General features: G+C 39.9%; 1 protein-coding gene across 18 annotated transcripts in view; it reads right to left on the bottom strand.

The window, feature by feature from the left end:
- The window catches only part of TENM3 (teneurin transmembrane protein 3), a 1,235,569-nt gene that overhangs the window by 47,134 nt on the left and 1,175,016 nt on the right, over positions 1-13,419 (bottom strand). For all 18 annotated transcript variants that reach the window (XM_083456978.1, XM_083456989.1, XM_083456990.1 and 15 more), the window contains 4 exons: positions 12,928-13,074; positions 4,763-4,979; positions 3,173-3,292; positions 2,649-2,910 (listed from right to left, as the gene is read on the bottom strand). In XM_083456978.1, coding sequence (XP_083313104.1) covers positions 2,649-2,910; positions 3,173-3,292; positions 4,763-4,979; positions 12,928-13,074 — 746 coding nt within the window. The remainder of the gene's footprint in view (positions 1-2,648; positions 2,911-3,172; positions 3,293-4,762; positions 4,980-12,927; positions 13,075-13,419) is intronic.

The following is a 13,419-nucleotide window of genomic DNA, read 5'->3' as shown; positions in this document are numbered from 1 at the left end:
TCAATATTCAACCCTTTCTCATATCAGGAGAGCACAATGATTCAATCTTCTTTTTAGAGCCTTTCTTGCCTAGAAAAGTGTGTGGGTGATAGTTAGACAAGATGGGTTTCTGTCTTCCATGGATTAAGATAGTCAATCATCTTTATTTCATTCAAGACTTCCAACTAGATTTTTTTTCTTAACCACACCACTAAAGCTTTAGCTGTAAAGCCACCAAACAGCTCCATTAAGATGAGAAGATTTCTAAAAAGACAACGATAAATCTCATATCACTAAAATATGGCACCTCTGAAACACATAAAGCTCAATTCTCAGGATGTTGGCCACCAACTCAAAAAGCTGCCTCAAAGTTAGCCTAAGCCAAGCTTCCAGGTAGGAACCATCAAGGAAAGTTCTGCACTGTTCAGCAGCATTCCAGTTTAGGAGGTGCTGCAGACTAACTGGTTCTGCAAGTGTATGTTGATGCCGTACAGGCAATTTGCAGGGCAATGCAATAGCCACCATGGCCCAAGTTTGGAGAGAAGCATCTCCCTTTGCAAGATCTCAGGGCACACCACACTTCATGTGGCTCCATGAGCTCTCATGAGGGGGGTACGGTGGCAGGAATCATGAAGAAGTCCTGCCTCACTGGTTAACAGCATAGGCAGTTTTCAATGCAAGTTTTACTCAAAGTAAACCCACTGAAATTAATGGCACTAACTAAGCTACGTTCATTAATTTAAAACTGAGCAAAACTGAGTTGAATACCCACGTTTACCAGGCAAGAGCCTCCCTTCTCCCCAACAGAATCCTGCAATTGTGGGTTAGGTCTTGAAAACTGAAAGTGGAAGGAAGCTCCTCCCCCTGAAAAAAAACACCTCTCTGGGGAGTGGGAGGGACCCCTTTCAATAGCATGGCATGGGGTGTGGGTGGCAAGTACTGTCACCTGATCTTGGATGGGGCAATTGCCCAGGCTCCACTGCATACTGTTCAAGAAAATGAGCCCAAGCTTCATTCTGGTGTTTCACTTTTTCCTTTGTCTAGCTGGGAGCAATGAACAACAAACTTTAGTTTTAGTGTGATGTCTGAACCAGTGCTCATGGTTTGTTTCTCCCAAACAACCATGTTTAGGAAGCCAACAGCAAACTTTGGCTTCACGTGGTAATTTGTTTGGACAGAAACAAATCATGAGTGTTGATTAAGATATCAAACTAAGTCAAGGATTGTCTACATTACGATTTGAACAAATCATACACCTTGGCTTAATGTTATCTGTGATTGCTGTTCTTTTCTGCCACCAGACTGTCCTGGCAAACAGTAAAGTGTTAATAAAGCTATGAATCCATAACTAGAGTAGCACACTGGTATGCTATGAAAATGATGCAGAATGTTGCCAACTTATTTTACTACTGTAGCTGATTCTAGTGAAGGAAAACCAAATGGAAATATACTTATTTGTTTTGTTTTTCAAGTTATCACTTACACATACTTTATATGTCTTGCTTGATAATTTCTTTGAAAAATTACACTGTTCACTTCCAAGAAAGCCTGGAACTGTATTGATTTATTGTGACTAATGGTTTTTGTGAGAGATGAGGATATTCAATATTATGTATTGTGCATATGAGCTTAACATTAAGCCCTTGGGAATTATATATATGCGTCACTTCTACAACAGAAGGTAAGAATCCTGTGAGTGCACAGAGTTTGGAGAAAGCTTCCCTATAATTTATGTTTTCCTGCAAAAATACATATCAGATATGTATTAGCAACAGCGCTAATGTGCCCACACATCATAAAAAAGCTTTTCATATTAGTACAGTTTAAATAAAATCAAGGTGTGCAAGTTTACTTTTTTCTTAAAATAATCCTTTCTTTCAAAGCACTTTACCGAGAGGCTTGTAAATTATTAATTTTAATTGTTTATAGACTTGAGTTTAGACATTTCATCAGCTACTGCCAAAAATCAAAGCTATGTTGCCACGGGTAGTATTTTGAAACTAACTTTTGATCTCATCTGCAGTAACCAAAGGCAGCGGCATAACAGTGACAGATAAAACTGGCTCCTGCTTAATTATTCTGTGTTTTCCTTTAGGCTTTCAGTCCACATCAACGAATGATTATGTTTCATCCCCTTCCACCTTACGATGCTAATGGAGTAGGGCATTATGAGTCTAAAACACAAGTTTTATAGCAGAATGTTTTGAGTTGCCTAAATAATATTACATAGCAGTCCTTAATTTCAAAATAAAAACAACTCTTCATTTTGAAACATGCTAGAGGTCACACCATGTATTTCAATATGCTGATAACCTTGTAATTCCTAGATCCTTCCCAATGTCTATTTCATTGCAGCCCATATATTCCTAAGCAGTAACACATTTCTTTAAATTTTAACTTGCTTTCGGATGCCACATTTAGCTTCCATGGCAAACACTGTGGAGGCAGTCATCACCACAAGGGACAGATTAACTATTGCCATTAACATATGTTAAGGGGGGGGGGGGGAGAGACAAAGCAACCAGGAAAGGGTGGGAATCAGAGTGGCAGCAGTGGAGTTGACAAGGCACTGAATGTGGGGGCCCTAGAAGGAACCTTGCCCCCAGCCCCCCTTACTTAGAAAGGGTCCTGATTCTCACAAATATATTTGTACTTAAGATGTATTGTACCTGCGTCTCAGGAATAATAGGACTGTCCTCAGGGGAAATCCTAAACAAGGTAGAAAGAGGTGATGATACAATGACAGGATTTGGTCTCACAAATCCACTCAGATCGCAGCTGGGAATGTCGTTCTCCTCCTTCTTCATGACCAGGGTGTCCATGACATAGAAGACGTTCCATGGAATCCAAACTGTGTGGTATTGAGTAAGGAATGGTGACCGTTCGAACACTAGGGTTAAAGATGCGCCTCCATTTGCCACCAAGTCAAACCTAATGTAAATCAGATTATTATTGTGTAAAATGCCTTAAATTTACATCTTGCTCACAGACATATATACAATTTAAATTTGAAGATTAAGTTTGTCAGAAGAAGCAGTAGCCCTTTTCCCGTGTGTGTGTGTGTGTGTGTGTGTGTGTGTGTAGAACTAAACACACACACACACACACACACACATCTCAAAACAACTTTTGATTAAATAAGACAAGTTAATTTTCTGTACTGCTATCTCAATATACGTGACATGAAACTTACATTCCATCTTGGCGAGTGATGGTGTACCCATAATCTGGATAATGTAAAAACGACACATTAACTCCAATGAGTGGTGTTCCATCTGCTGTCAATACTTGGCCCCTTATAACAGATGCAAGGCTGTAGGGAAAGGTACAAAATTACAGCATTTAATATTTTCTCAAACAAGCACTACCATGCCAATGTACCAAAGCATAAACATCCTGTTAGTTCACAACATTGTATACTGTGCAGCCACTGCCTTATTTCAAAACTCATATGGATCTATAGTCTCTCTGAGATAGTTTCAGTGTAAATCTAATTACTTACAGTGTGAATATGGCAAACACTTGCACCATCCAAATACAGTGGTAACTGATTGGTTTGTTGTCACATGTACACTCAGCAGCAGATCCAGGTTTGGATCTGTGTTCACATGTGAAAATATTATCCGCTTATACAGTAAAATCCTGGGCATGTTTATTCAGAATTCCCACTGAATTCAATGTGGCTTACTTCCTAGTAATGGTATTCGGAATTGAACTGCTGCATCTTGCTTGCTAACTCTGCAAACTTGAGCACACTCACTTGGTGGTAGGTTTCATTGGGATCAAAATAACTTACTTCTAAGCCAATGGCTGAAATCTGATAAATATAAGGAGCACCCTCAGTAAGAAGCAGGATTTTTATTTTGCTTTGTTTTTTCAAACAAAAGCGTCCTGCGCTGCACCGTAAGAATCTTTTTAAGTTCCATGAATTTTAAAAGCAGTTTATGATGTGCTACAGTAGGAGGGAACTGCTGATTGAATAGACCCCTACTACAGCGAACAATCTCTTGACTGCATATAAAGGGGCTCTCTGGATCACAACCAAAGCATTTTGGATCAGTGTGCAAAATTAATAAATTAGCAATGGTGTTTTAAAATTATAAACTCAAGGCTTTCCTTCTAAACAGCCTATCTTTTTGCACTTCCCTACGGAAAAGTGTTTTGCCAATTAATTTTTAGGCAATCTGTAAACCTGCGGGGGCTGCAAAGCACAGAATTTAAAGGAGTAATAAGGAACATTTGTGTTACAACTTTTAATCAACCGCTGTGCTCAACTACATTAATGCAGCTAAATTACTGCAGACACAGGAGTTCCAGAGTAAATCATCTACTTTCACTCAGTAAGGCACAGGACACCTGCTTTCAGTTACTAGCTTATTTTCAGGTATATAACCACTCTGCAAAGCACCAGGCAGGCAGCTTCTGCAATCATACTGTCATGCAGTTAACAGTTCTATTACATTAATTCATAATTTATATTATTTACTGAGCTCAGCTTTAAAAGTGCATCACTGCCTTCCCTTCTGAGGCGTTTTCATCACTTTGATACACTTCCAACTGTGCTAACCCAAATCAGCTGGGTCAATGAAGATTTATATAATCCTTAATGGAATGCCCTGTTAGAACTTAGACAGTACACAGTATAAAAAGCTATGTTAAAGCAGTATCACTGTCTGTCTGAAGTTTTGTACAAAATCAGCCATGCAGAGTCCCAAATTTTGTACTTTTCCAACTATCCTTGAAACAAAGGATATAAGCAAAAGGAATAACAGAAAACCCTCACCTTTTATTGAAAGGGCTTTCCCCAGGAATGACATGGGAGCTGTCCGGTCCTATAAGAAAACTTATCCGATCGTAAAAGGATTTGGCAGCTTGCTGAGATGGTGACTGCTGGCTTTGGCTAATGATATCTTGTGGGTCCGGCAGTCCACGGCAGTAGGGCTGGTTTTGGCAGGAACTCTGCAAACAGCAGTCAGGATCCATGCAGTCAATTAATCCATCTACAGACAAAAAAGTTAGAAGAAAAGGAGCAATACTTCCTATTCATTTCCCCTAATGAGCAATTAAAGACAACAATCACATTCAGCAGTTTTCACAGTGTAAATAATAAGCGGAGATATTAGAAGTTTAGAAGTTATTTCAGGCCTTTCAGAGGAAAAAAGGACAGATATTGTGCTAAGTAATAATCTGAAAGCAATGAAGAAGAGGGTCCATGTTGCAAATGTGGCATATATAAATTTGCATATTGAAGAAACTCGAGACAAAATAAATAAGAGAAATAGCACACACACAACAGAACTGGATGAATATCAAAAAAGTGCATACAAAAATAGTTATTATAAATATAATGCAAACATCACAACTGCATAACCACACCAGGGAAAGGCTGAAAACCAGTTTACTTTCCAAGTTAACATGTCAATTGTCAGAATCCTGCCTTTCAGGATCCTAAAGCTATAAATCTGTGGCTCCTGTTGTAGTGGTAAGGCTATGCATCATAGCTACACCAAAGTAGATGAGAAGACGCCACGCTGAATCTTGCAGGTTTATGTATGTGAACTGTTCCCAACCATATAAACAAGTGTGTGGGTGAGTTGCTCTTTCTGGAAACAGTCTACTCAAAGGCAGCCTTGAAGATATTTTTTGGTTTGGGCATGTCACTGGAACAGCCACTATACAAAAGCAGTTGTGTGTGTGTTCACGCACATATATATATGAACCCTCCCTGATCTAAGCGTTAGAGGACCAACAACACCTCCTGCATCCAGTGGAGATTCACAATGATGCCAACAGCTTACAAGTGATTATTTCCCCAGCTGCAATTCCCCCAAGAGGAAAATCTGATCCTTGATGTGATGGGGGAAGATATATGCATGCTCAGAATATGAAAAGCATTAGCTGCCCTTGTCACTGCTGGTTCAAATTTAGAACCCTCAATATTACTAAAAAGGTCTCTGAGAATAGCTGAAAGGTGCAAGATAGAGTAACTCTGTTGAAACTAAGCAAAGTCTAGACAGTGCATTCAGGGGATAGTGCCTAGGAACCCTAGGTATGTTACTCTAGGTAAGTTGGGAAACAATAAAACATACTCCCCCCTTCATCATATCACATGGTGAGAGAGAAAGACCACAACTCCCATCATGATTTACCATTGGCCAAGTTGTCTGGAGTTGAGCCCTAAAACATCTGGAGGGCAACACATTCAATACTATCTTTCTGACTAGCAGTGGCTGTTGAGGATTTCAGACAGAAGCTTTCCTCAACGCTACCTAGTGAATGTGCTGGACTGTTGCCTTGCCTCAGTAATGGACTGGATGAGAGCCAACAAACTGAAGCTTAATCCAGATAAAACTGAGACACTGTTAGTGGGCAGTTCCCTGGACCAGATGGACAGTAAGTGGCCTGTTCTTGACGGGGCTTACACTGCCTCTGAAGGAGCAGGATGCAGCTTGGGATACTTCTGGGTCCTTTGCTTAGTGATGCATTAGTACAATGCAAACAAGTTCCAAAAGCCACAATGAAATTCAGATTTCATGCAGATGTTGGCACAGCAACAAAGTACCCACAATTTTTTGTGAATTGATACTGAGTACTGTTGCAATTTGAGAAGTTCAAAGTATATCAGATTTCAAATCACTGCAGAATTTCATTTCAATGCCAGCACAGATATAGCTAACACACATATTGCTGATTTATAAATATTAAATAATTTCCAAGGGGCCTTTAAAGTAGCTTTTATGTGAGGTTATTTGGTTTTCTAGAAAGAGAAGCAGGTAACTGCAGCTTGGCTGCTTCTTGGAGCATATTTAAAGCATTTGAGCTGCAAGTCAGCTTTAAATATTTAAGAACATTTATGAAGATGGATTCTTTTTCCTTTAGAAGAAAGGCTACATTGCTACAAGCAGAGGTAATTTCAGTCGCTCTTTCAGCTGAAAATATATATGAGAACACAATATATGTTCAGCAAATTGAATCTTAATGCAAATCAGTTAATGATGAATACCAGCTTATATAACATAACATAGCGAATACAAACCTGCGTATTTCACACATATGCACAACATATTTAAATACAGAGGTGAATCCCCATTTATGTGGGGATTAGATTCTGAACCTCCTCGCAAGTCAATGAAATCACATAAAATGGGGAATACCATGGAGAGTCCTAGTAGCTTACAAGGAGACCCACCCCAGAGCCTGAAGAGGATGTGTGGGGTAGCGCAGCAGCCATTTCCCTGTGCATCAGCTGAGCAAGCACCGCTGCCCCTCCGGCTCGCACTGAGACCCTCCCCAGAGCCCAGAGGACATCCTCTTCAGGCTCTGGTGAGGGTCTCCTTGTTAGTCAGAGGCTTGTGGAGGCTGCTCAGCTAACACACGGAAAAGCTTCCCAGTGCATCAGCTGAGCAGCTCAATGAAGTGCCCGCTACCCTTCCAGCTCACGTGACCAGCTCAGCTGATGTGCCGGGAAGACGCTTCCCCATGCGTCAGCTGTGCAAGCTCTGCTGCCCCTCAGCTCCTTTTATTATTTCCTACCAGTCTGCATATTTCTCATTCTCAAATGATCTTTTTTCTGTTCTACATTTTCCTATCTATCATCTTCTAAAAATGATACAACCTGCTTCTCAGTGCACTGAAAAATGAAAGAAAATATGAAATTGACCTAAAATTGGTAAAATGTAATTATTATTTTTTTGGCTTCTATGTCCTATATTTCTCTTATCTTGTGTGTCTATCTTCTTGTCTTGGTAGCAATTCTTTTGAGACAAGTTCTATTTATCACTTAATATCTATACATCACTTAGCACAATAACCTTATTGCTTTGTTAGTTTTTAGCCACCACTAAATTAAATGCCATTGAGGGAACATGATTAATTAGCTAGATCTTAAACTTTACACTGTGACCACAATCCAAAGAGATTAGTAGTATGTGCACAAAATAGCACACATGCGTCTATCCTCCTCCTTCAATTTCCTTTTCATCATATCCCCAAATTACCTTTACAACAACTACAAATTATTGCTAATTATGTATTTATTTACACACATCAGAATGTGTGCTTTGGCTCAGCATTCATAACTCATTTTCCATCTTTCTGAGCTACTTCATTTGTTAAACTACATGAACATCTAGTGACAGAAGGGTAACACACTATCTTCTTCCAGAAAAATATGTATGGAGTCCAGAATGTAAACACTTCTGGTGACTTTGCCAACATGCATATTTTCTGCTTAGAAAACATTATCTGCTTTCCTGTAAGTACACATCTTTAGATACAGGTGAGGTTGCCATGTATGTCTTGCAAATGCTGTTTGAGAAATGATGCTTGTTCTTCTCAAAGTATTTTGAAATTTTACAAATATTAACCTATTGACACATTTTGTGTTGTCTGTCACTAATTAAGTTAAAATGTATGTATGATTTTCTTTAAAATGTATTCTCTTAAAAATAACAGAGTAATAGACAAATGCCTTATCAATCTGGGCTTAAACAAATTTATGTTAGTATCAGTATCCGGTACATTAATTGTTAAAAGCTCTATATTGGCAATAAGTGCTTTTGGGGGCTTTGCTCTGTTTGCTCTATGTTGTCCTGCAGGCAATATTTAGCACAGTTGCCATAGAGGAATGCTCAAATTTAGTCATTCATCTTTGTTACTTTATAAATAGCAAATGTACATCTGGCATGTAGACTGCAGGTCATAAAACTGTTTGAGATTGACATCTTCTGAACTAATCAGCTGGAAATGCATTTTTACAAGCCTCCCCACTCACATCAATCAGGAAAAGAATCTCATTTTCACCAGTCAAGATACAGGGACACACTGTTTGTTATTTTTCTATGAAGTTTATCAGCTACTTGCCCAAGCGAGTGACGGATGGTTATGAATCTGGCTCCTTCTAACTTGCAAAAACATTTTTCATTCTCTCTCTCTCTCTCCGTATTTATACAGCTAGTGCATTTTACCAAGTATTCTATTGCCCCATGTGTAAAATAACAAAGGCAAAATCCCTTTACCAAATAATCAGTCTATTGTAGTTGGGACCAAAAACTGCACCTGTCTCTTATGGTTCAACAACAACAATCTTTGTTTGAATTAAGAAAGAAAATCACAGAATGTTCAAGTCCACTAAATTATCATTATAGCACTAGATGATAGTCTTGCATTTAGAATATCTTAACCCATAGGGCTAAATCCAAACTGTCAACAAAAATCTAAACTATGGGCTTTTATAAAAATTCTAATTATACCAGTTTGCTCCCATATAAACACATGGTTCATCTTGATTATTGTATGCACTTTTGATCTTCATATTTCAAACAGTATATAACTAGAAACTGTGAAGAGAAAATGTACAAAATAATCAGAGGCTATACAAAACCTTTCAAGTTCAGGAAGGAAAATATTAAACCTCTTCTGCTAAGGAAGGTGTAACTAAAGAATAACAACTGAAGCATATATAGAATCTTGAGATTTTAAAAATTAAGAAAGGTATCTATGTTCCTTTTTATATTTTGGAGGGAAGGCAATGACATCCAAAGGTAGCAGGTTTCACTAAGAAAACATAATTTGTCATATGTCATGCAGACTCCCTACTAGATGCTTGAATTTATATATAGGTGTGTGTGCAGACCTATTCAGACAATCATATATTGGGTTGGTAAGCTAAGATATGCATGCCGCTTCCCCCACCCCCATGCATGCAGCCTCTTTGTTCAAGTCACAAAGAAAAACTCAAAATTAGCCAGGTACAAGGCAAGAAGCAACTCCAAACAATTAAACCTGGCTTGTTCTTCAGCTGGTAACCAGTCACCCAGTTTTGATAAAAAGGGAAACCATGGTTATTACAGTGTTCCTGCTTTAATTGTGGCCTGCATGAAAGAGGGAGCAATGGGGCAGCATGTGCAAGTCATAAGGCTTATGCAACTTAATCAACCAAACATGGCCAATCTCATGGTGGATTTGCAATACCAAGAAGCTGGAGGCACAAGAATACACTAGGTTTCTAATAAATGACCAGAGGCTAGGAATGATGCTTGGGATATTTGTTTTTGAAAAAGGCAACTGAAGCATTTGCTCACTCACTATATTGGGCTGGGTAGACCTAATCAGAAACCCAACAAATCTGTTCAGTTTTTTATGCTGGCAGAAATAGACACTGAAGCTACAATCCAAACCCCCAGGCAGCAGAGGGCTTATCTGAGCAGGATAGCCACTTCCACATCCATAGTCCCACCACTCACACTGCTCAGAGCGAAAATGGGGAGTCAGGTAAAAATGGATTATTTTCCCATGCCGTCTCCCAGGCTGCTGAATCAAAGAACCCAGATAGGATCTGTCACCATCACAAGTTATAAAACAACAAAACTCCAGAAAGAAAACAAGTGAACCTCCAAACTAAACACATCCCATTAGTCTTGCAAGGCTAGGATGGCAAATTTTTGGAAGACAAAAATGTGGCCCAGGGGTCAGCATCTTGGGAGCCAATCTGTTGAATCAGATTCAACACCCAGTGGTAGAATGGCAGAGCCCAGCAGTAATGGGACTAGAACACACATGGAAGTACTTCACTCATCTCATGTGGTAAGTGACTGCACATGCGGAATACTCTCCTGCCACCAAGAACCACATCTATATACACTATCAGGACAGATTAATCTAAAATAATATAGACCACAACTGGGCTGGAAACGAAAAGTAGCAACCGAAAGGAAATAATTCAATTGAATGAGTGTAGAGGCGAAATACATTGCCGCAATTCTGCATCACAATTCTACGCCACATTATTAAGGAACTGAGCATTTCGAAGTTATTCTTGTAAATGTTTACAGATATGTAGATAAGCATACAATCTGAAATTCAATCAGTGAAACCACAACAGAAAACTCAAAACCATGCAAAGCAGGTCAGTCAGTGAAATTAGCCATAGCAACAAATGTGACCCTATAGCAGGTAACTCAAAACACGGGCTGTGTTTCAATACAAGTCAAGTCACACTGTACATGGCACTGTAAACTGAACTGAGCATCTAGAAAGCATTTCCCTTGCATACATGAACAGCTTCTCTCATGCCCACCCACATAGGCTAGAAATACCATCCCATCTGGCTGCTACTACCTGCTACTCGAATCAGATGCTTTTGGAGGAAACTGATTTTCTAGATCCATTGCAGTTGGGGTTTAGGCCTGGTTTTGACACAAAGCGGCTTTGGTTGCCCTGTATGATGACCTCTGTCGGGAGAGAGACAGGGGAAATGTGTCCCTGTTAATGGCCCCCAGCTTCAAAGTCCCCTCCCCTACAAGATTATTTTCAAGCAAACTGAGATTGTGCCTGCATGAAACCAACCTCTCTTCCATCCTTTACATGTTTCTTTACGTGGTTCTGGGAGACAAGGGGGAAGGGCAGCTTGCCGCAGCAAGAAAGGGAGACACCTGTGAGTCTTCACTAGTAGGACTCATCTCTGCCTCTTGGCCTCCTTCCTCCTCTGCTTCAGCTTCTGCCTCTGCTTCTGGACTTCTCTCCACCACAGATGCTCCCAGCTCATTAAGCCCTGTTAACTCTTCAGCTTCCAACACTTCCTCTTCTTCTGCTGACCACTCACTGTTTCCCCACTACCAATCCCCAGGGTCTGAACCTTCTTCCCTTGTGGCTTCCCCAGCTGGTTCCTCCCATCATTCCTCTTTGTCCAAGCACTCCATGACATATAGCCCAACTTCTGTTGTTTGTGCTCTGGTAACCTCTAGGCTAGATTAGTGGAATGCATTATGCACAGGGCTGCATCTGATGACGGATTGGAAACCAACTGCATTAGCTACCAATTAGTTTCCGGGCTCAATTCAAAGTCCTGGTTTTGACCCATAAAGCCTCAAACGGCTCATGACCGCAATACCTCAAGCATCACCTCTACCCATATGAACTGCCCCTGCTCCTGCAATAATAGCCTGACACCCTTTCTTTGTGTGCCTCCTCCATGAGAGGTTCGATGGGTGGCAACAAGCCTTTGCTGTAGTGGATCTCCATGTGTGGAATGCTCTCCCCAGGGAGGCATAAATTACATATATTTAGGTGCCAGGCAAAAATATTTCTCTTCAACCAGACCTTTGGCTGATTAACATTCCGTGGCCTTTTAAATGAGTTTGTGGGAGGGGGTGCCATATGTAAGCTACCTTGAGCATGGTTTGAATTGTGGAAAGGTAGCATAGAAATAAAAATATGTATTTATATGTATGATTGCAATGACAGAAGACAGAAAAGCAAAAGGTACTATGAGGAACTAGAAAAGGGAGGTACATAGAAGATGAATTTTAAAGAGTGGAAAATAGGGCTGGGGGAAAGTGGAGATAAAGTAGTAGGCATTGATGGAAGGCAGGGGAAGGTGTGGCAATGCTGCTGTAGTTGCTAAAAATTATTCTGGAAGGCCTTCAATAACGAGCTATAAGAACAACACAGGAAGGAGTCAAAGCTGAGATCAGATAAGGAACAGTTGTGCTAGTAAGAAGCTTGGTGGGATTATAATGTTGCTGACAATGGATCTTTTAAAAATGTGAAGTTTTTACTAAATTATTTCTCAACATCTGTACCTCTTGAAAAACTTTCCCGAATGTGGATATGACAACTATTCACTTTGGGCATGTGTGCAGCTTTATTATAAAGCTCTCTGAATTACAGTATTATTTTTGCCCTTAGATAAAATACTACCACTTGGAACTTAATGCTCACTAATGGATTTCGATGTACACATTTTGCCTGCTGTAACCATCTCTTAAGGATTTGATAGCATACTAAATGAAGGCAATAAATGTTGTAGCACATTCCTGCATGTATCTCATCACAGGTAGTAAAAGCTCTGTATCATTCTCACAGCAGTATTTTTTTCACCTGATTGGGAAGCCGATAATTTTACAATTTTTTTTTAGCAGTGCAGGAATTTCACTCTGCATCTCCTACCTCCTTCATTGTCCTTGCTATCAGTACATAAAGTTTCCATGGCGACATCACATCCTGCTCCCCTCCATCCTGGCTGACAAACACAATGCCAGCCATTTTGGTCCAGAGTACATCTTCCATTGCTATTACACAAGCCAGGGCATCCCTCTGTCAAAACAGACAAAAAAAATGACACTGCATGTGATTTAGCTATTACAACAATTTAAAATCTAATCAAAATACGAACAGGGGACACTTACTGGGAACAGGCCTTCAGAACAGCACAAATACTGTAATTGCACATGGAGAGTAGCAGCAACATTACCTGGGATTCTAATTCTTAACTAAGTGGCATCTTTGATTGGTCTGACACTTGAGACACCACTTACCTGTGCAGGCAGGAAATATATCCAAGAAACCTCTAAATACCTGCAGGCCAGACAAAATTATGTTTTCATGTTCTTTGTCAGAGTAGCAGGCAATATGACCACAACATAGTACACAACACAGCCT

The sequence above is a fragment of the Podarcis tiliguerta genome (assembly GCF_965153285.1).
Source record: "Podarcis tiliguerta genome assembly, chromosome: 9".
Taxonomy (NCBI): domain Eukaryota; kingdom Metazoa; phylum Chordata; class Lepidosauria; order Squamata; family Lacertidae; genus Podarcis; species Podarcis tiliguerta.
Note: the sequence above shows the minus strand (reverse complement) of the source record. Positions and strands in the feature narration are given on the sequence as shown.